This window comes from Pinus tabuliformis, chromosome 7 (genome assembly GCF_031772625.1).
Source record: "Pinus tabuliformis cultivar Carrire ecotype Pingquan chromosome 7, CPIR1, whole genome shotgun sequence".
NCBI classification, from domain to species: Eukaryota; Viridiplantae; Streptophyta; class Pinopsida; order Pinales; family Pinaceae; genus Pinus; species Pinus tabuliformis.
The window spans coordinates 1,052,344,870-1,052,369,099 of record NC_142293.1 but is presented as its reverse complement, the minus strand read 5'-3'; the positions used below and the strand labels follow the sequence as shown (position 1 = coordinate 1,052,369,099).

Below are 24,230 nucleotides of genomic sequence, written 5' to 3'. Positions count from 1 at the left end.
CAGATTAAAGAAAGCTTTGTTGGCTTAAACAGGCACCTAGAGCATGGTACGGTCGAATTGATGGCTACATGCAGAAGATGGGGTTCATCAAGCATGACACAAATCCTAATCTCGACTATCTTGTCGTAGAGAATGAGCCTTTAATCCTAGTGTTATATGTGGATGATCTTTTCCTGACAGGATCACCTAGGCTCATCAAAGATTGCAAGAAGAACCTAGCCACAAAATTCGACATGAAGGATTTGGGAGGCTGTTCAGCATCAAGTATGGATAGATGCTATGGTGGAGGAACACAGTTCTATAATGGTCAATGATGTCTGGGAAGTGGTACCTAGGCCTCGGCCCTCAGGACAGGTCAGTGGTAGGTTCGAGATGGATCTACAAAGTCAAATATGCTGCAGACGGCAATGTGGAGAAATACAAAGCCAGGTTTGTGTCTAAGGGGTATGCTCAGAAGGAAGGGATAAACTACGAAGAAACCTTCGTCCTAGTAGCCAGGTATACTTCTATTAGAACTGTGACATCCCTTACAGCATAGATGGGGTAGGAGATTCACCAGATGGATGTCAAGACGACGTTCTTGAATGAGGTGATAGAAGAAGAAGTATACATTGAACAACCAGAGGGTTTTGAGACACATGAGAAGAAATCTCATGTATGCAGATTAAAGAAAGCCTTGTATGGGCTTAAACAGGCACCTAGAGCATGGTATGGTCGAATTGATGGCTACTTGCAGAAGATGGGGTTCGTCAAGAGTGACGCAGATCCTAATCTCTACTATCTTGTCGTAGAGAATGAGCCTCTAATCCTGGTGTTATATGTGGATGATATTTTCCTGACAGGATCATCTAGGCTCATCAAAGACTGCAAGAAGAACCTAGCCACAAAATTCGACATGAAGGATTTGGGACAAATGCATTATTTCCTGGGGTTGGAAGTTTGGCAGCAGAAGGGTGAGATCTTCCTTGGACAAGGGAGATATGCTACAAAGATCTTGAAGAGATTCAGGATGCAGGACTGTAGACCTATGGCTACTCCAATGATCACCAACTAGAAGAAGATTGATGCATCAGAAGATAAAGACGTTGATCCCACCTTGTATAGGTAGCTTATAGGGTCCCTGATGTATCTGGTCAATACCAGGCTAGACATTTGTTATGTTGTCAACACCCTCAGTCAGTTCATGGTGGAACCCAAGAGGGCGCATTAGGCAACAGCCAAACATGTTCTCAGGTATATACAAGGAACAATTGAGCATGGGCTATTATACACCCAAGGCAATGACATCAGGCTGAGTGGGTTCACGACGCAGATTGCGCTGGAAGTTCAGTAGATCGGAAAAGTACAACTGGGTACTGTTTCAACATTGGATCAGGAATGACCTCCTGGTGTAGTAGAAAATAGAAATCTGTGGCTCTAAGCTCAGCTTAAGCAGAATATATGGTAGCTAGCATAGCTTTGTGCGAAGCCATATGGCTTAGGAAGTTGCTTGTGAACCTATTCAGGAGAAAGATGGAAGCGACCAGGATTTTGTGTGATAATTAGAGTTGCATCAAGCTTTCTCGGAATCCAGTATTTCATGATCGGTTGAAGCACATTGATATCAGGTGTCACTTTGTCAGAAACTGTGTCCAACAAGGGGCAGTACAGTTGAGGTACACTCCTACAGGAAAACAGGTGGCAGACATCCTCACCAAGGCTTTAGGAAGAACAAAGTTTGTTTATTTTAGGGAGAAGATGGGGATGGTGAAGAATCCATTTCAGTAGTAGAAATAGATAAGTATCGGGAGTTGCAGTGCAATAGTGCTATGGGTAGCATGATGCAACATTTTGAGAGGGAGCTACAGTACAGATGTAGCAGTGGCAGTGGCAGTGTCATGGGCAGCAGACCAAGCATCAGCACAGAGGACCGATGTCGAGGATCAATGTGATGCTTCTATGGTGAAGCATTGCTAGAGCACATTCCTCGCTAAGAGGGAGTGTTGGTTTTGGGTAGCATCAGATGTGCTCTAGATCCAAAATTTTGCGGAGGGGCTAGAATACATGAGATCTCGAAGACCCATAAATCATTTGGAGAAATTCCACCCGAATGAGGAGTTATTAAAATAATTAATTCTTTTAATGGGTTCCTAAGTCTAAACTTAGGAAAATAAAAAAAATATTAACGAGTATTAATAAAGATAAGGGTGAGAAGCTTCTAAGAGACGAGGATCAAGTCTGTTTTAATCTTAGCCGTTGATTAGAGACTTAATCTCGGTCGTTGATTCATCAACAGGAAAAGTATAAGAGAAGACTTGAGGATCATTTGGAGACACACCAGCAGATACTTAGTATCCCAAGGAAAATCGATTCTCAAAGAGAAGGAGATCGATTTCAGAGGGAGAGTTGCAAGGTGGAGGAAGAGGAGGGCATCAACAACAGTCAGTGACTGAGGAGGAGGTGACGCAGAGGTATTGAGAGACAACGCAGAGGGAAGACGCAGTCCAAGAGACACAGTCCTCACGCACGCTGACGCGGAGGGACGCAAAACCACACAAAGTGACGCAGAGCTGGGAGAAGGGTCTCCAGGGTGTCAGAAAGTTTCCAGGAAAGGGATAAACCTTGTCTCAGGTGTTTTCTCTCAGTAGTGTCTCAATTTCTCTGTAAAATCATTCCTTGTAAAAGTGATTGTTGCTAAAGATTAATAAAACCCTCATCTGCTTCACCGATTTTTCCACATTGGGTTTTCTTGGGGACAATTGTCCAAAAACAACTGTGTTGATGTGATTGGTTCTTGTGCTTGTTATTTTCTCTAAGAAATTATGTGATAATTGCAGTAGAATTTATTTTGATATTTGCTGAAGGGATTTCGTAAATAACTTATTGTGAGAAATAAGTAGGTGAAATAAATTAGTTACTGCAGTAGAATTTCGAGTTAGAAATTTTCACAGAATCCAACCTCCCAAATTTGGCCTCCTTTATGGCCTACGCCCTCCAAATTGCTCCAAGAATACGACTTGCAAGGAATGGACACGAAATCCTCCTCCAAGCTCTAAAAGGGAAGCAAACACCATTCCAAGTATTTCCTGTAACCTCCATGACAAAGCTCAGCCTCAAGGACTGATACTCTACCCACCAAGTGAGCTCCTAGTGCTGCCTCTGCACTGGCCCAGGGAGTGCAAAAGTCAATTTTCAAAGAAATAAGATCAACCAGCTCCCAAACTCTCCCAAATGTCGAAAATCCTCCTGAGCCTCCTCTCTGGAAAATCTCACACCCAAACTCCACTGCAAGACACCACCAACAAACTCGACCTCCTCTTCACTGCACCCTCCAGTAATACGCATGACCTGGAAGTGAATGCCACTGCTTGGAAATCACAATGAGATCCTCCTGATGAAATGCAGAAAACCTTCCTAGGGTGGCATTCTAAATCCCCCGAAGAAAGGGTGAGCTCTTCGCTTGAAGAACTCGTGCTAAACAACGAGTGACTCAGCTAAGCAGCTCGAGCAACCAAAGAGAAATCGAAAGATGAATGAGATGAGGAGAGCTGCCTTCCTTATATAGATTTCATGGAGCACTTTTCCCTCCAATTCGTTCTCCATCGTGGGCCCTCACTTAACCACCACCATGCAAAACTTAACCACCTCCATGCAAATCGAACTAGGGAGTGCATATTTCCCTAGTGAGGGTGGCCCCCATGTGTAACTTAACTACAACACATAATTTTCCTAAGTCCAATCTCCTAAAAAAATTTAATGGGATCCGCTAGCTCCAAAATTGGCCCCATAATACAAAAAATTAATCTTGTTCCAAAATAATTTAGGAAGGGACATGACAGTCCTCCCCTCCCAAATGTTGCTTGTCCCCAAGCAACTTCAATGCCGGATGCTCAAGAATGTGCTCTCCTTCCCAAGTGGCATCCTCATCCGGTAAACTCTTCCAACGCACCAAATACTCTCTGATGATCCTGCTTCTGAGCTTCCTCTCCCTGGTCTCTAAGATGGCCTCTGGCTCTAGGATCAAATGCCCCTCATCATCAAGTGGAGGCAACTCCATGACTGTTGTAACCTGTTGCCCCAACACCCTCTTGAGGCATGACACATGAAAGATGTTATGAATCCTGCTCCCTGGTGGTAGCTCCAACTCGTAAGCCACCTCTCCAACCCTCCTGATCACTCTGTATGGCCCAAAAAATCTTGGCTGCAGCTTTTCAGCCCCCTTCTGCTTCAGTGTGGATTGTCAGTACGACTGCAATTGAAGGTAGACCAAGTCCCCCTCCTCAAAATGTCTCTCTACTTGATGCTGGTCAACATACATCTTCTGCTGGTTCTGGGCTGTCTGTAGGTTATCCTTAAGAGCCTTAAGGATATCTTGGCTCTCTAGGATCCAATCCTTGGCCTTTGGGGCCCTGCTGTCTCCAAAAACAATATCAGCAAAAAACAAAGCATCATAACCATATAAGGCACGGTAAGGAGTCATACCGATGGACATATGATGGGTGGTGTTGTAACATTACTCTCCTAGATGCAACCATTGAATCCAAGCCCTCTGCTGCCCTGTCACATAATTCTTGAGATAACCCTCTAACCACTGGTTCACCCTCTCTGTCTGACCATCGATCTGCGGATGATAGCTAGTGCTCAGGGTGAGCTCAGTGCCGACTAGTCTGAAGAGCTCCTGCCAAAATATTCCCATGAATCGGTTATCCCTGTCACTGACTATGGTCTTAGGGAGTCCGTTCAGACAAAAGAACTCCCTGAAGAACAACTCTGCCACCTGTGATGCTGAATATCGTGTCGGTATGGCAAAGAAGTGTGCAAACTTGGTCAGCCGGTCGACCATCACAAAAATACAATCCTTCCCTTGCACCGAGGGAAGTTCAGTGATGAAATCCATAGAGAGGCTCTCCCATTTCCCCTTAGGGATGGGAAGAGGCTGCAACAATCCCACTGGATGGGTCAACTATCCTTTGTTCCTCTGGCAAGCTTTGCACTCCTGCACATGCCTCAACACATCTCCCTTTAGGCCCTTCCAATTGAAGCGCTCTCTCACTGCCATATAAGTCTTCCTAAACCCCTGGTGCCCGAACAAAGGAGAATCATGAGCTGCTTGAAGGATGCACTCTCTCAACTGTGATCCCGAAACAAAAAATATGTGCCCTTTATAATAAATAACCTCATCCATCACCCTGTAGCATTCATCTACATGGTTTCCCTCCAAGATCTCGCACGCCTGACGATCCTTGGAGTACTCTACCAATAATTGAGCTTTCCAGTCATGACAAATGCTCATGAGCGAAAGCCCAACTGGTCTCTTGGATAGTGCATCCGCCACTACGTTGTGCTTTCCCCACACATATTCAATATTAAATCGTAGGCCTGCACTTTGCTGACCCATCTCTGTTGTCTGTCATTGAGGCCCTGCTTCCCCATGAAATGGCGAAGACTGTTGTGATTTGTCTTCACTCGAAATCGTTTCCCCACCAAGTACTTTCTAAATTTGGCCAATGCATGCATTATGGCCAACATCTCCTTGTCGTAAATGGAATATGCCAACTCATGAGGTAGAAACTTCCGACTCTCGAAAGCAATGGGGTGCCCTCCTTGGGACAAAACTGCCCCGATCCCTACACCTGATGCATCACAATCCAATGTGAGGGCTGAGTAAAATTTGGGAGTGCCAATACCAGACAATAACTCATCACCTCCTTGAGGCGATCAAATGCTGCATGAGCTCCCTTGTCCATGCAAAAGATCCCTTCTTAGTCAAATCAGTAAGGGGTGTTGCTAATTGTGAGAAGCCCTTCACGAACTTCCAATAATAGGTACAGATGCCCAAAAATCCTCTCAACGCTATCACATCTCGGGGCTCTGGCCAATCCTGAATGGCCCGAATCTTCTCCTTGTGCACCTTGACCCCATCTGCACCTATGATGTGTCCCAAGTAAAGCATCTTTGTCAGCCCAAACTCACACTTGGACATCTTGGTGTAGAATTGCTGCTCCTCCAATATATGCAAGACTGTCTCTAAGTGTTGCAGGTGCTCCTCCCATGTCTTGCTGTAGATCAAGATATCATCAAAGAATACCAGTACAAACATCCTCAACTGACCTCAGAACACATGGTTCATGCATGACGGAAAAGTAGCCGCTGCATTCGTCAACCCAAAAGGCATGACCATGTACTCGAAGTGCCCATAATGACACCTGAAAGCTGTGTTCAGAATGTCTTGCTCTCTCACTCGGATCTGATGATACCTTGACCACAAATATATCTTATAGAAGTACTTGGCTCCTCTAAGCTCGTCCATCAACTCATCAATGCGCATAATGGAATACCAGTTCTTCATGGTATTCTTGTTGAGGGCACTATAGTCAATACACATGCGGAGAGTCCCGTCCTTCTTCACCAACACAACTGAAGAAGCAAACGGATTGGAACTCGGTCTGATGTGACCCAACGCCAATAACTCCTTGATGGCTCTCTCGATCTCGTCCTTATAGGCCTTGGGATGCCTATAGGGTGTAGTGATGACTGCCTGCACACTAGGTTCCAAGTCTATACTATATAGTGTGCTCGAATCCCCGGTCAAGTGGTTGTCCCGACGGTATATCTTCAAAGACTACCGGATATCTATCCAATACTACCTGTATGTCCAGATGTGGTGGTATAGTCTTTATCCCAACCTTTGAAATCCTCAACTCTACTGCCCATGCTATGTCTCCATGCCTCAAATCGGCCTCCATCCGGTGGGCCGAAACTGTCCAAGGGGGTGATGAATGCATGCCCCTAAGAATCACCGACTTGCCATCCAGTCCAGCAAACTCCATCACCAACTGTTTCCAATCAGTGGTACCCCGGCCAAGGGAATACAACCATTGGACACCCAGCACCACATTGGTGTCTGGTACATCCACCACGAAAAAGTGGTCTGTCATCGAATAGTTCCCCATAGTCACTGTCAGAGCGGGAACATATCGAGTGCACTGCATAGTCCTGTCTCCTGGTATTAGGATTGAAAACCCCTCAAACTCTGCAGTGGTAATGTCCCTCCTCTGGACCATTTGATAATCAATAAAATTGTGGGTGTCCCCACTGTCTATCAAAATTGAGACACGTTGCCCCTGCATCGTACCTCTGATCCTCAGTAAAATGGGAATCCGGCACAAATAAGCTAGGACTCCCCCGACTGGTGTGAAAGATGCTCCTCCCTGAGGTGGTGGTGGTCCTCTCCCTGCTGGATCCTCGCTGTCTCTGCCACCAAACTCCAACTCCCCATCATCCCCCTTACCAATGTTTGAGAAGACCTCGATGTAATGGGCCTTGCCTGTTGTGCACCGATGACCAAGTGCCCAAGGCTCTCGACATGTGAAACACAACTTCCTCCTCCTGAGGTATCTCTTGGTCTCGTCATCCAACTAACCCCGCCCTTGAGTTTCTCTCTGCGCTGTGGGTGCTCTCATGTCACTTCCCTTCTAAGGGTAGGGAGTGCGTGAAGGAAATGGAGCTCGGATCTTGGGAATAGCCTCCTGCAAATCTCGAGTGCAAGTTACTGCTGATGGTTTGCGAGACTTCACCAGTCCCTGCAATGGCTTTGTTAACCCCTCTACAAATGTATATACTCGTTGCATCTGACAAATAAGGTACTATGACTGAGACCCTCAAAAACTTCGAGATATAATGCTTCGGATGCCCTGTCTGTCTGAGTTGGGTCAACTCCCTGAAGTGATCTTTTAGATCCTTCTGATCAAAGCGCTCCACTACTCTCTGCGTGAAGTCCTCATAGGAGGTCACGTTGTCATGCCCCAGAGTGGACAAACCATGAAACCACCAATCGTGTGCCTCCCCCTCTAGGTGCAATGTGGCCATCTTGATGGCCTCTACCTCTGTCATCTGATTCAGCTGGAAGTATGTTTCCAACTTCTCTACCCAAGCACGTGCTGTGCACTTGGTAGTTCCATCATATGTAGGAAAATACATTTTCCCAATAGAAAATGTAGCTCATAGTTCTGCGTACCATAGCCTTTCCCCTTCTTGTTCTGCTTGAGCTTGCAAAAGTCTCTGAAGGTCAGAGCCTCTTTGAAGTCTGCCCCCATGGACTGCCACTTCCGGAAATGTTCCCCCATCAATAATGGATCCTCTCCTCCACCAGTCTCACCTTGTGCCAAAGATATAATAGAGGGTAAAGTAGCTCGAGTTGGCTCACTCGAGGATGGCCGCTGTGTAGTAGGTGAAAGGTGATCGAATTGCTGAGAGGCCCCTGAAGTCTCTCCAACTACGAACTTTTGGTGAGTGCTTTGCTCCTGGTTCTGCATCTTGACCTCGTCCAGCATCTCCTTCTGTCCTTTTGCCAAATCACTCAAACCCTTCAAGAGCCTATCGAAGGCCATCTCCTCCCTACTCTTGGGCTCATCCATATCTTCTGCTACTGCAGTCTTCCCACGATCCTCCGTGTCTGGAGTAATCTCCAACTCCCTTTCCTTGCTCCGGTACCTATGTCCCCTGTAAGTAATATTCTGCCGGTCCTCCTCACTCATAGAATTTTTTTCCCACGACTGAGCCAAAATCTAAGCTCTGATACCACTATAATGTTCCAAACTTAAACAAACAGTGATATGCAAAAGCAAATACGATTTATACACAGAAAAATAAAACGATCAACAAACACTCAATACACATCAGAAATGAGAACCAACTGAGCCATTTTATTAATGGAATGGAGCAAGTACAATAGTATGGAAAATGCACTTGGGCTTGCCTTAAGGGCAAGCTTGACAGAACCCAGGTGTCAAACAATAATCTCAATGCTGGAAAGATGACTGCTCCTCTAATGCTCTGTGTTGTCTCCGAGTAACTATACTGTTGGCTGGAAAGGAACTATAAGAAATCCTGTCTCCAGTGCTTAGAAAATGATGAAAATTCAGCCCCACGCTCCTTGGCCAAAACCCACAAAAACTCAGAAAGGGTTTGGCCTGAATCCAACCTCCCAAATTCGGCCTCCTCTATGGCCTACACCCTCCAAACTGCTCCAAGAATACGGCCTGCAAGGAATGGCCATGAAATCCTCCTCCAAGCTCTAAAAGGGAAGCAAACACCACTCCAAGTATTTCCTCTAACCTCCACGGCAAAGCTTAGCCTCAAGGACTGATACTCTACCCACCAAGTGAGCTCCCAGTGTTGCCTCTGCGTTGGCCCAGGTAGTGCGAAAGTCACATTGCAAAGCAATAAGATCAACCGCTCCAAAACTCTCCCAAATGCTGGCAATCCTCCCTAGCCTCCTCCCAGGAAAATCTCACACCCAAACTCCACTACAAGACACCACCAACAAACTCGACCTCCTCTTCATTGCGTCCTCCAGTAATACGCACCACCTGGAAGTGAATGCCACTGCTGGAAATCACAATGAGATCCTCCTCTTGAAGAAATGCAGAAAACCTTCCTAGGGTGGCACTTGAAGTCCCCCGAAGAAAGGGTGAGCTCTTCGCTTGAAGAACTCGTGCTAAATAGCAAGTGACTTGGCTAAGTAGCTCGAGCAACCAAAGAGAAATCGATATACCAAAAGGATGAATGAGATGATGAGAGCTGCCTTCCTTATATAGATTTTGTGGAGCACTTTTCCCTCCAATTCGTCCTCCATCATGGGCCCTCGCTTAACCACCACCATGCAAAACTTAACTACCTCCATGCAAATTGAACTAGGGAGTGTGTATTTCCCTAGTAAGGGTGGCCCCCATGTGTAACATAACTACAACAAAAATAACTTTTCCTAAGTTTAATCTCCTAATAAAATTGAATGGGGTCCACTAGCTCCAAAATTGGCCCCATAATACAAAATTAATCTTGTTCCAAAATAATTTAGGAATGGACATGACATTTTATCTTAGGTGATCTGATTCACCATATCATCTAACGATTCTGCTTGAGAAAATTTTAAATTATAGAGATTTGTAGGTACGTTAGCCCTTGGACTCCAAGTTCACAGACAGTGGGGAAGAGCTGACTATGTTTGAGCTCTAAGATGTCTATATTGTATTTTAATTTTGTAGAAGGGTTTTTGGCCAATATTCAAATCTTTCGAAAAATTCATTTATCCACTGCTGCTATTACTCAAAATACTTCTCCAATTTTTTAAAATTTGCTACCATTGTATATTTGTAAATAATTTGTAAATATTTCTAACTCATTTGTTTTGCAGCAATTGGGGTTTTATTTGTGTATATATTTGGGGTTTTGGAATTCTTTGATTTAATTTGTAGGTGCTATAATTCAAAATCTAAAGGCAAATTCAAAATTTCTTGGAAGTGAAGCCCTCAAGGATCAAGGAAATTAACTTTTGTGAGGAGGACAAGTCTCACAAACCCTAGACGTCTAGGATTTTAGGCTTATTTTGCAGGTTTGCCAACTTTGGATCAAGGGAAAAATTTAGTTTTTGAAGGCCATAGCGTTCATCCACCCTAAAGGGCTAGGGTTTAAGGTTTACATTTCAGTCTTTTGAGGCTGTCTCACATCTTTGAAGCAGCCGCAAGGGTTTTAGGCCTATTTTGGCTTCTCAGGGGTTCGATCTATTGAACTTGTGGCTTTTTTCCTCAAAAGAAAGTCTTCTAAGACAGCTGCTGGCCCAACAAGGTGAATTTCTGAAGTATTTGTGGCAGAATTTTTGTTTGGGCTAATTCCCTTGGTTTTTGCAGGGGCCTGAATTGTTTTTGGAGGCCTCCAAGGCCCAGCCGAACTCTACTTACCCCTGCCACAACCCTCTTTCTCTTCAATCAGTGGGTCGCAGCCCTTTTGGCCTTCATCCTCTCACCCGTGACCTTGTCCTAACCCCTAACCCTCATCGCTGCCCTATCTAGTCCCATTTCTCCCATCTCCTAGCCCTGATCCACCTCTTCTAGCCCTGTACCTGCCTCATCTCTGTCCTATCTTGGTTGGCAGTGATTTCTGGGCACTAATTATTTGTTTTACAGGGGTCTCAAGTGGTTTTAGGTGGTGGACAAGTTTGTTGGAGGACTTCTAGTTCACCAACAAGGCCTTTTGACCATATGGTTTGCTTCCTATCCTCATCTTTTCATCACTGTTTCATTTGCAGCACTGAAACACTTGTTTGCAGCAGTATAAAATCATGACAGTGGCCTCAAAGACTAATCTACAGTCATCATAATGTTATCTCAAAATCAAGCACTGGAAGGCTGCAGACCAGGTTAACTTCAAGTAACTATTTCAAACCAGACTTTTGACTAAGGCTTAGCCTCCTTAGCCTGAGAGGGCTCTCTCAAAGGTTATTAATTTTGACTAATGATAAGATGGCTAACTCTTGTGAAACACATGAACAAGTATGCTGGCTGGACAAACATTAAACTAATTCCCATTGGGCTTATGGAGTCAATCATACTTCAGTAAACAATGACACTGCTTTTACATAGAAGTCAGGGCATGTGACATTTAGATGCTCAAAACACAACTCATAGAAAACCACAGTTTACAAATACACACAGGAAATCAGAGCAGCATAAGTGAATTCTGAGTGATTGTGTATTCATACAACTGTAAAAAACATCAAGGACAAAGTAAAACCATACATCTTGAACATAGAAATACTGTATGAATCCTGAGAAGAAAAGCAGCAAATTATATTACTGAAACTGAGTTTTTTACACAAGCCAAAACAATACTCTGTTTTTTCAAATATCCAACCCTCATTACATAGATGTTCCAGCTATATATAGAAAATCCTTATTCTAACTACTTCGAGCTTCCTCCTCCAACATGAGGGGAACTCGAATTCTGCCTATGATGACACCTATCTGCTTTACAACAAACTATTAAATACAATTAATGCTAACTGGAGTTCTAAAGAGTTCTAATTTGATTATGACTCTAACTCTATCTTCTTCGTAGAATGATTCCTTCTTGTTCTTTGACACTTGGACTCCTTGCAGTTTGGCTGAGATGGCTGAGATGAGTATTCAATGTTCCATGCTGGCTTTGGATGCTGAGTGCTTTAATGGTTCAGTGATGTTAGGAGAAATCCCCTGTTTTTCGGTTCCAGTCTTCCACCCCTTATTCGAATATGCAGCAGCATGTCTTTAGCTCTTTAACATCCCAAAAATATAGAGCACCACCATGTTTCTGATGTGTTGGAGGCTTCATTGATGGACAGGTGTGAAAGCCAAAACTCCTCGTATGCAACTCCTTCCAAACCCTAATGACCGGTAATAAAGTGACTTTATAACAAAACTTTAAACCTGAGTCAAAACTTTTCACTTTTTTAGAGGTACACCTGTCATAATCTGAATGGTTATGATAGCTTCATTTGGTCTCTTATATGTCCCTTAGGTGTTTCCTTTGAAAATTTCCGATCATCTTATCAAACTGTTTGTCTGCGTTAAAAAACAACACCACGCGCTACGAAACTGCTGAATTGTTTAAACAGCTTGTCTTTTCCCTGAGATATTTACCGCCCAGGCATTTGATTGCAAAAACTCCTTTTGACCTTGGATATATATAGCAGGGATCTACATGTCTTCAAAACAAATAAACTAAGCAAAATTTAACAAAATTTGGAAACAAAACCTTCCTTTGAACAGCAACCTCATTTAGCAGCTAACTGGCCTAGCTGCGCCTTCAAGTCCTCAACTTTCTTTCTCATAGCTTTGTTCTCAGCTCTTAGATGCATGTTTATCTTTCTGAGGAGTTTGGCCTCTTTAATCGCAGGTACTGTCCATGTGTAAACATCAGCTACCGAATCCACTTGGTTTATTAGGTTTTCACTTCCTTTCAAAACAACTTTACGATAATTTGCATACCTGACTGTAGACTCCCTTGTGGCATTCTTCACCTTAACAATCTCATGTTTAGCTGCTTCTAGCTGATTCTTTATAGCTATGATATTACCCCCTTGAGATATGATAACTGTTCTGTTGGTGTCTTTTTGCTTAATTTTCTCTGTCTCCTCTGTTCTAGGCAATTTCTCGGCTTCCTCTGTCCTGGGCTGAGCTTCCTTTACTTGCTTCCTTGTAATAGGTCTTCTGGGTTTGAATATGAATTCCTCACCTGGTTCATCAAACTTCAGCCTCTTTGAAACTTTGGACTTCTTGGTACTTTCTGGTGATGACTGTGTCAAATCAATATGCACTAGTTCAATTTGCTCAAACTCAATGGCTTCTAATAAATCATGCAGACTTGCCTTAGATGCTGGGCTTTCTTCAACAGCTATGGCCTTACCCTTTTCTTTACTTATTTGGCTTCTTGTCCTCACTCTGGAAACTGCTTCAGCTCTGCTTGTTTCAGCTACATTCTTCTTACCCTGAGTCTTTTCTTTTATTGCTTGCTGAGGTTGTTCTTTGATGATCAGTGGCTTCACTGGTCTTTTAAGCTGTGACTTGGTTTGCTTTTTAGCTCTAGCCTCCTTTTGAAGCTCAGCTATTGTGAGTTCTTTGACTGGTTGCTCTCTCACTGGTTGTGGAGTAAGGCCGGTTTTGCTTTGGAAACCAGCCATGAAGATGAACGAATTCCAGTCCCTGCCTATTTTCTGAAGGCCATCTAAAACTAACAATTTAATCAAACCATGGTGAAATAAAGAAGTTTCGCAATCTTCTTTTCTCAACTGCACCTTGTCACACATTTTACTTAGACTGCGAAATAAGTAAAAAGGAATATCTATGGAAGCCTTCCCAGTGAAATGTAAAAGCAACTTGAAATGATAAGAGTAGACCTTATTGTATCTTCCTTCACATGTCAAGTATTTCTGAATGCAGGTGAGAAGAAGGGCATAATGCTCCTTAACATAGTTTTTGGGCACTGCTTTTGTTAGGTCTTCATTCACATATGCCTCTTTTAAGAACTCTTTACATGGATTCATATCAAATTTAAAGTTCTTAAACCACTCTTGCTGCCCTCTTGGAATTTCTGTTACAGCAGCTATTGCCTCCGGAGATACTTGAACTTCCAACATAGCAATTTTTGAATTTAAACCGGTGAAGTTCAAAGCAAACTCTTTGGTTACCTGCGCATGTCCTCCTTGCAGCTTTTTACAGAAGTTCCAGCACCCGGCATCTTTGAATGCTTTCTTCACGCCTTCGTCCCTCAATGCTATGTCTAAACCTTCAGGTTCGGTCCTCTGGCATTTTCCAGATCTGTGTTCTTTCCTCTCCATTTGCTTTTTGAAATCTTTACACTCACAATGACCAACAGCTTCAGTTGAAATAGCGGTTCAGTTCTTTTTAACTCGGGCTCGCTTGTAATCAGGCTCGCTTGAAAACTCAAATGCATCATCCGATAAGCTGGTCACTTATGTAACACTCACGATCATCATCAAGATCCATGCACGGTACAATTCATCGGAATGATATTTCTGTGCGTTTCATCAAATCTATTGGTGGAGTGATGACTAATGAGCGCTTAGACATGCTACGGGAGGTACACAAAAACTGACATGAGAGGACAGAATTGGTGACTCATTAACAGACTTAACACTTTAGGAAAGATTCGCTGCGAAATGCACGAATCCGCGATTTCGCAGCGCGGTTAGTTTAAAATTCTAATAATGCGCTGCGAAATGGCTTAATGACAACGCGCTGCGAAATGACTGAACAATGATTACGCTGCGAAACTGGCCAATAGGAGATTGCGTTGCGAAATCACGAAAGGACTCGGTGAATAGGATAAGACAAGACATGGCTTATAACACAATGATGGTGGAGGAGAACCAATAGGATTAGAGTATAATTTAAAACAAACACCTTTAAAACTCCAAATCCTAAGTATGAAGCATAAAACGAAAACCATATGACAAAGACCTTTGACATTGAACTAAGACCAAGGACTATATGCATAAAATTTTTATTCTAAGTGATAACACATAACATATTGGGAAATCATTTATACTTATTTGTTGGTCAATATCTAGCATCTTTCATAAATTTTGGGGACTGATATTATTTTTGAGTTAAACCAAGTCTGATATAAATGATTTCAGAGGTCTGATCATAAGCATACAGTGGCGTCAAAGTGTGTGACAGTCACCTAGTTTCATTGGCATATCTATTGCATGAGTTGGGTTTGCATTGCGTATCATCTCTTGTGAAATTTTGGAGGACTGTCACGCTAATTTAAGGTCTGGTATAAGCACTGAAAAGTCTGTTAAGGAACATAACAGTGGTATAAAAATAGTTGGCAGTCATCTTATCTCATTAGGCATTCATTTCTTTGCATCTATTGCTCCTTGGGTAAGTGTTTTCTTGTTGACTGGATTGTTTCTGTAGCTGCTGTTAGCATTGGTCTCTTTGCTGCCTCACAATCTCTGTTGTATCCATCTCTTGCATACATAAGGTAATTCACTGTTTGCAATCTCATCTAATCGGCAAAGCAAGTGTGTAGTCATTAAGTCAATTTTCTTAACAAGAAGACAAGTGCTCTAAAGGGTAAGTGGTATACTTTAATCAAATTGCCATTCTTCACATGAGATTATCTTACTGCTATCATAAGTCTGCTCTTGTTATATTAATATCATTAACACAAGCTAAAGGGTAATAAGCTAAGAGTTTCATTGGCATAAGTATCCTTACTTACCATTGGTTGCACTGTCATGGAAAAGCATTGATACATTGTGTTGCCTAAAGAACCGATAACATTTTTATGACATTGTTTCTAAAGGAATATTTTCACTTATCATTGGCTAGTGGATAAATAGTTACATTGCTTTTCATGATCATAATTGGAATAAGCACTTCTTGTGGATTTACTTTGGTGCACTAACTTGTTGTTTCTTGCAAGTAAACTTCACATCTAAGATCATAACCTTGCAATACTTTAACACACTCTTAAAGCACTTAATTGATCACCATTGCAATTTTGGCATCAAAGTAATCTAAAGAAATTGCTACTTGTGTTGAAAGATTATCACTGTCTATTTGGCATTCTTATCTTGTGAAGAGAAGCATTGGATTTATGCGTTTATGATATTTGTCGATTGTGGGATTGCTAATCTTGAAATTGCTTTCACATAACATTTTTTGGCGTCATCTAATTGTTTCATTTAGCACTACTTTTGGTGAAGATTGTCTCTATAATCGCTAAAGTACTTGCTTTGCTCTTAATCGAATATTGCTATTTGGATAATTTGCTAAGTACTTAAAACACTTACCAATCTCACCTAAAGTTAACCACTCATATTTTGCACTTACATCCTAGGCCTAGTTTGCACTAATTAACTAACCTCCAAGCATAAGCTTGGTTGATAGACATATAGGGCCACTCTTCTTCTTTTAGCTTGCGAAGGATAGACCCTCTCTCGTGGTTAACAAGGTGACCTTGCAGTCGTCAGAGCCATAGTCTTTGCAGTGCCAGAGGCATCAGGTAGTTAGATTTCAAGGAGAGGTATCGTTAACCAAATCATTGCTTGCTTCATCTTAACTTCTCTCTACAACCTACTTAAGAGGCTAGCCTCAAAACAACTGAGGTTTAAGGGATACACTTAGCTAGGCATATAATTAAAATCAATAAATATTCTTGCATCACACCTAGATTGTAGGACTTGCACTTCATATAGGATAGCAAAGCATCTAAACAATGGTTGTTCATCCGGTCATCTAGTTTTTAATTGATCTAAAGCAAGTAGTTGACTCCATAAGGCATTGGTCTCAAATAATTCAATCCAATCCTTTAACTTGCTATAATCAACCAAATGGCTAGGCCATTTAATCTTGTCTCCCGGACTTGTTGGTTGCCAATAAGTCTTGCATTTCCATCTTCTGTAGGGACTTTTCCCCATAGTCTGCTATTGGGAGACAGCTAAAACGGAGAGGTCGGGGATCAAAGTGACAACACCTGACCTGAGTTGTTGTAGCACCGTGCCTATACAATTTGAGCGACAACAAGTGCAAACCCTGATAGGTGTAGATCCCCTTGTGTCTCTTTTAGGCAGGGTGTTTGACCTCATAGAGTTGCTTTCCCGTTGTCATCAAACTTAATAACATGTCTGACAAGCTTAATTGGTTTAAGTGAGCCATGTGATGTTAATTAGGTTGGTGAAAGTGAGGTATTATCTTAGCCTCTGTTGAAGCTTTGTAGCTTCAGTTGGTCTTTATAATTTGTATTAGCCCTCCAAAATTGTCTAATAGGAATTGCACAAGAAGCCGGCTCCAAAAAGAACGGAATTTGAATTTTTCAAATTATGAATTTTGCCTCCAAATGTAAGGTTCGCTTTATGTCGGCCCTAGTGAAGGGACACACCCATTTTGCCCCTTTATCAACTAAGGGAGAATTTCAGACCAATCTGAGGGAGAATTTCGGGCTAATCTGAGGCAGAGAAAGGAGGACAAATCTGAGGCCTCATCTAGTGCTGGAAAGAAGGACGAAATTTCTGAGACTATGTTGGTTTGACCTGGACTTGATTCTAATTATTCTTATTTCTTATTTGACTGGAAAGAACAAATGTATTCCTTGTTGAATGGACAAATTTCTCTAAGAAAATGTTGCTGAGTTTTTCCCCTGGTTAGGAGTTTTCCCACGGTAATTTTTATGTCTCTTGTGTTTGACTCTCTCTTCTTGATCCTATCAACATTCTTGTTTATTGTTGAGATTTTCTTGTATAATTTCTTAATGATGAAAGCAGAATAAGATAAACTAATGATTAAAATCATTGGAACTATTATCGTTTCAGAAAATCCTAAAAAATTTATTGGCATTCTTGTTTACTGTTGATGTTTTCTTCTATAATTGCTTAATGATGAAAGCAGATTAAGGTAAACTAATGATTAAAATCATTGGAAGTAATTATCTTTTTAGAAAATCCTAAAAGCTTTATTGACATTCTTGTTTACTATCAAGATTTTCTTGTATAATTGCTTAATGATAAACGCAGAATAAGATAAACTAATGATTAAAATGATTGGAAGTAATTTTCGTTTCAGAAAACCCTAAAATATCAACAGCCTCCACTAGGTTTAAAATCCCATAGAAATGGCTGGTTCTCCCTTGCAAGGGTGGCTGCAAAAGTGATAGAACCCTCATGGCCGTTAAATTGAGCTAAATTGAGCTGGGTGGCATCATGCCCCTTCGGATAACAGTCACAAATATTGTCCCAACTTTGACTGATGGTCATAGGCTTTCAGGGTTAAAGATCCTGGATGATTTCTTTGGAAGTATTCTCAATCCCTTTTTAGTTGTTTTAAGTGGACCTTAAAAGGAGATTTTATCTTTTTTGATTGGAACACTTGTAATTCAATCCTTCTAAGTTGATTTAGGATGGGGTTATTATTAGTTGGTTGGTAGCAATGTTATCAGAACTGAACCGGTGATCGAAACGAAAAACCTTGTGGATTGGGAACCGGTCAGAATCGGATTGGAACCGGTAAAAAACCGGAAAAAAAATCGGTTTGCCAAAAACACATAAAATATTCATATTTTAAAGAAAAACATATATATTGAATATTCATGTGCATCCATATGAATCCAAGCCATTTATACAAAAATATGCAAAAGTTCTCATTTACATAGCATGTAAGGGTGCACATAACCAAACTAGCATAGAGTGCAATCCATCTCTGAACTAAAAATACATCAACAAATAGGCTCTAGATGGCCTCTAGCATAAAAAAAAATCATGTTACAACAAATGCCTACATATCATCAAAATCATTGTCTATATTGGAGTCTTTCTCATCAATATAACCATTAAGGCATTAAAATAAGATAGAAAAAACGTTGCATGTCATGTCAAGATTTTGTTTGAGTGATGGGTACATTTTTAGTAGAGTCATGATAGAGGAGTTTGACAACCAATGCCACTAACATCAAAGTACATAGAGGGCTTGGTGCTCTTTATTAAATACTAGTTCCATACCCTTGTACATGACAAAATCTAATGGAAACGTCACAATCCTCCCAACCCTGAAATCCTGAAAAACTATTAAGTCTGCTGGATTTTGAGTGAAATATAAAATTCTACTTTCTTCATATGAAATCCAATGAGATTGGAACCACTCTCAAACATCCCGAGTCATTTCATGGTAATGTTAAAAATTTAAGTAAAAGGATTTTCATCTTTTTACATTAAGAATTTAACATTACCATGAATTGCATATCAACACTAGGGCCATAGGTTTGATTATTAGGCTGAGAGCTATAGGCTTGAATATTAGGCTAGCCTTGGGGAGAATTAGAAGTGGCCCAAACCACTGAAAAAATAAAAAAATAAAAAAAAAAGACAATTTTTTATGCTGCCCTGTATAGGTACATGGAACCAGTCTTGAACTGGCTGGTTTGGTGAAATAGGCCGGTTTGGTACCAAACCGGCCTATTCAAGTTCGGAGGCCTGGTTCGGACCGCTTTTGGGCCAAAAACGGCCGGACCAGCCGGTTCCGGTCCGGTTCTGACAACACTGGTTGGTAGTTCTTTCCAACAATTGCACAATGGACACAAATAAAATCTAAAGATTATAAGGTTGTCCCCCCTTCCAAAATGGCATACCATCATGGGTGTTTGACATCATATCTCTCATTCTGGTAATCACTGTAATTAACATGCAATTGTTGTGCTACACTAAAAAGAATACCACTGCTCTCATAGCCTACGTCACCAGGTTCATGTTGGTGTCCAAATTTGGTGACAATGGAATTAAAAAAATGCCAGTGCAAAAGGATATGATACAATTTTTGATTATGATTTAGGAAAAACATAAGTCAAAATTTCAAAATTAAATTATGTTTATAAATTAGTGTATAAACTTTAGATAAAATTAAAATTTATTATTATAACATCATGTTTTAAATTTTTAGTTTGTTTTGGTTTTTCTTTTTTTACTTAGTAATACAAAAATATATACAAATTTAATAGATTTTGTCCGCTGATAAGATGCGATAATTGTATTATTTTCCAACAAATGATTGCAAACAAAAGTAGGTCATTTCTCATGGTATTTATTTGTTCGCTCATTGTATTTTCTAATTTCATAAATTTTCCTTGAAATTTGGTGTACATGGTGACTTGGATCATAGCTATTGCTTTTAAGTTCTTTCCTACCTGTTTCAATTGTTATGATCGTATGCACAATATAATTTGTATCAATGTCTCATTTAGAAGCCGTATTCCATGCTCCCACTATGTATCGGCACTATTATACTCAGCAGTTCCACTGACCTGCTTTTGTGGTCATTTGGACATTAATATGATTGTCTTATTTTTATTTTTATCTTTATTTAAATTTGCAACTGTGGAAAATTCCATTCGCAACATCCCTTTTGGCAATGTACAGCGGAGAAGAATATTTTACTTGTAGATGCACCAGTATCTGGAGGTTCTGCTCGAGCTGCAAGTGGAGGACTAACGGTATGATACATCACAAAATATATTCATTCCCTTTTGGCACCTCCTAAATGCATAACTTGGCTATGTCTTTGAGTGAATATGGATTTGGTAATTTTTCATTGTTTTCTGTCCTTTGCCTGTTACTTGTGGAATGGACTTGATTACTATCTAATGTCATTTTATGTAGTAGATTTTTTACAAGCATCATTTATTTAAATGATTCAGATAATGCCCTCCGGAACATCTGAAGCTTTAGAAAAGGCAAGGCCTGCACTCTCTGGTAAGTTGCAAGCTTGTTATATTGCATTTGCAGAGTAATAACTGATTATATATTTAACTTTCAAAATTGCTTGAAATTAAAATTTGTTTATTGTTTGCGCTGATTCCAATCTGACTGGTTTATTCATCTTTCCTGAACAGCAATGAGTGAGAAGCTTTTTATTGTCGAGGGTGGAATAGGTGCTGGCAGGTCTGTAAAGCATCTGATCCTGCTTCCGTCATTTTAAGTTCCTAGCAAGTTAAAAGTTCAGATTATTGTTCTGCTGAGTACTAATATCTTGATTTTTTTTTTTTCACAAAATTGATACTGGAAGAGAAACTTGTTGACCTTGAAAGGCCTTGTAAAATATAAACCTAAATTGAGAACATCATAATTATTTACAGATTGTTCTCTATCTCAGCCCCAATCGACAGTTTGTACCATTGGTGAAAAAATCGGCATTGGCAAAAAATCACCAAGGGTCCATACACATTGAGACATTGTAAAAATAAACAAACTGTGGCCAGCATTAAAAATACAAGATCAATTCATTTTTTTTCAGTTTATTGAAGTAGAAACCAACAGCAACATCAAGTACATTGGTGCATAAATATTGGAAAAATACCGATATACATGATGTACTGGATTGCAAATAATAAGTAATTCATCAAAGTTGCCATTGCATCCTGATAGCTATCCAATTAAAGACTCAAAAGTGAACAACCATTACAAATGACATAACATATATATATATATAAATGTATCTCAATGTTACGAGTCATCTACGATGACAAATCTAGAAACTAGCTAGTGATTCCCTTCATTTTATGGGAAAGGCAATGGCTTGTTTGCCACTAAGTTCCTCCAACATCCCTCTAATGGCCACTGGTTGGTGTATATCAAGGTTTCATGAAGTGGGAGCAACATATGAGCATTTTTCAGAAGCGAAGCGTCTGGAGTATCATTTTCCAGAAATCTTCAGAAGTGAAGCATCTTGGCAGGATATATATATATATATATATATATATATATATGAGATTGCATGAAGCGGGAGCAACATATTAGTGTTTTTCAGAAGCGAAGCATCGGGCGAATGCCAAAAAGGAGAAGACAAGCCAAGACAAGAGGACACAATATTTGGCGGATGCTACGGAAAAACCTCAATGTGGGGAAACCCTTTGATCAAGTCTTTTTATTATTCTTCAAAAATTCAGCAGAGAGAGAGTACAATATCCAAAATTCACTTGCCCAAACACTGTCAAATCTGTCCAGTCAAACTGCAGTCCACAGGATGTCCTAACCAGCAAGTCAACGCTGGTCAACTTAGCAGAAATCTTCCTCCAAATCAGCTCAGTCAAACCCAATCAACTCGGCCTCCAAGGATAGTCCGAATCAGCCCAAAACAACCCCAAAAATATCAATCAAACTTGGTCAACGCAGAGTCAAACTTGCGGTCAAACTTGCTGTGGTCAATGCTGGTCAAACAACTCAGAATGCCTCGATTTATGTGCCGAGAAATGCGGCCTTCTCAAACAGAAATAATTCCACAAAAATCGCAATCAAACAAGGTCAACGCTTCCCGGTCAACACTGGTCAAACTTCCTGCACCTTGTTCAACGCTAGAAACAAAAAATCTCAGTCAACCCTTCGCACGTGTGGAGGAGAAGAAGGCTGTCTTGAAGTTGTACGACCTAATCAGATGAGGAGAGAGAGATATGTGTGAGAATGAATGATGTTCAAATGAGGTAGATGCACCTTCTATTTATATGCAACGTTGAGGATGAAAAGACATGTCTTTTGGGCTTTTTAGCCTACATTAATTTGCTGGCCGACTTTGACAATTTGTCCATAAACGAAATGAATTCATAATTCCATTTGTACATGTCAAAATGAGATGATCTTTAGATCAATCCTACACCTCTTGGTAAGAGGAATCCAATAAAAAATATCAACTTCATCATATGAATTGTCTAAGGTAGACTTTGGCCCTAGTTGCCAAATTTAACAATTTCGAATCATTGGCTTAAGGAGTGCGTATTTCTTATGTGTGTGGTCCCCACATATCATTAACAAAACCAAATAAAATAAAATTAACTTGCCTCTAACTCCTAAGTTTTCTATCAAAAAGCAAATTGGCCCTGTCTTCACCAAAATTGGCCCCCAAAATGTAGAAATAAATTTTGTTCCAAAATAATTTAGGAAGGGACATTACAGTCCTCCCCGCCAAAAATTGCTTGTCCTCAAGCAATACCTAAACAAGTGCCCTCTCTGACTGTTGATCACCACTGTAACCACCAATAATACCAGGGTCCCAAATGTACCATTGAGTCATCCCCAATCTCAGCACTGTCCTGACATGAAGGAATCCCTCGATACCAGGATCCCAAGCCATCCTAATCAATGTGAAGCACACCTTGCTCCACTCGCTATCCAACCAGATACAGGTACCAAAAGCCCTCTGCATACTAGCAATAAGTAGAGCATCATGATAATGTAGGACTCTGCCCAACTCCCCATGAAATTTCCCTACTGAGTAGTCCATCTCATGTACTACAAGAGTAAACTCCTGAAGATCCAATCCAATCTTGGTGGGATTGAACCCTCCTCTACCCGGGTCTCCCTTGATCTCCTCCTATCGATCCCCCTTCCACACTGGTGAACTTCCCCACACCATCAACGAATCACTAAAACCAAATGGAAGATCTGGATGACCCTCCCGTGTAGAAACCAACTCACCTCTACGGGTAGCTGAACTGCTTAGCCCTGTTATGCTAGAGTTCCTTGTCCATCGCAAAAGGAAACTATCCAGATGACATCGTGACACTCTGGTCATGACTCACTGCCTAGCATGCTCGTGCCAGAGCCTCCTCTCCCATAACTCTCGGACATAATCTATGCGTGTTGATTTGGGGTAGCATCGGATGTGCTCTAAGCCTCAAATTTTGCACGGAGGCTTGAGCACAGGTATTCCAAAGAACCCATAAAGCGTTTTGGGAAATTCCACCAAGAAGTGATTTTATTAAAATAATTAATATTTTTAATGGGGTTCCTAAGTCTAAACTAAGGAAAATTAAAATCTTAATGGGTATTAATTTAATCAGGGGTGAAACTTCTGGAAAAAGCCATGGATCAAGTCAAAACGATTTGAGCCTTCGATTATGTTTTAATCTAGGCCGTTGATTGCTCAACAGGAAGATATCAGAAGGGACTTTAGGGTCATTTGGAAAATACACCAGACAGATACTCAGTTGCCCAAGAGAAATCGATTTTCTCACTGGTCAAAGTTTGGCAAGAGAAAATCGATTCATAGGGAGAGTTGCAGGTGGAGGAGAGACAGAGTGGGCTCAGCATAAGTCAGGGAGACAGGGACGAAGACATAGAGCAGCAGAAGGAACAACGCTGGGCAGATTGACGTAGCGTTGGCTTGAGTGATACAGGCATTGTGCAGGCCAGCCTAGATGCCAGAGAAATTGACGTTGGGCAAGCCAGGGAGACACAGAGGGTCAAGGAACCTCTCTCTCGGGTCAGACACTTGTTCAGGAACGTCTGTAAATATTTCTCAGTTCTATACTACTGGGTGAAATTTTGTACATGTTGATTTTTGCTGAAGAATAATAAAACCCTCATCTGTTGCACCAGTTTTCCCACATTGGGTTTTTCCGGGGACAATTGTCCAAAAATAACTGTG

General features: G+C 41.1%; 1 protein-coding gene across 1 annotated transcript in view; it reads left to right on the top strand.

The window, feature by feature from the left end:
- LOC149251276 (ketose-bisphosphate aldolase class-II family protein) overlaps positions 1-24,230 on the top strand; it is a 457,406-nt gene that overhangs the window by 62,858 nt on the left and 370,318 nt on the right. Inside the window, exons 6-8 of the mRNA XM_089459330.1 lie at positions 20,231-20,304; positions 20,509-20,563; positions 20,704-20,752. Coding sequence (XP_089315456.1) covers positions 20,231-20,304; positions 20,509-20,563; positions 20,704-20,752 — 178 coding nt within the window. The remainder of the gene's footprint in view (positions 1-20,230; positions 20,305-20,508; positions 20,564-20,703; positions 20,753-24,230) is intronic.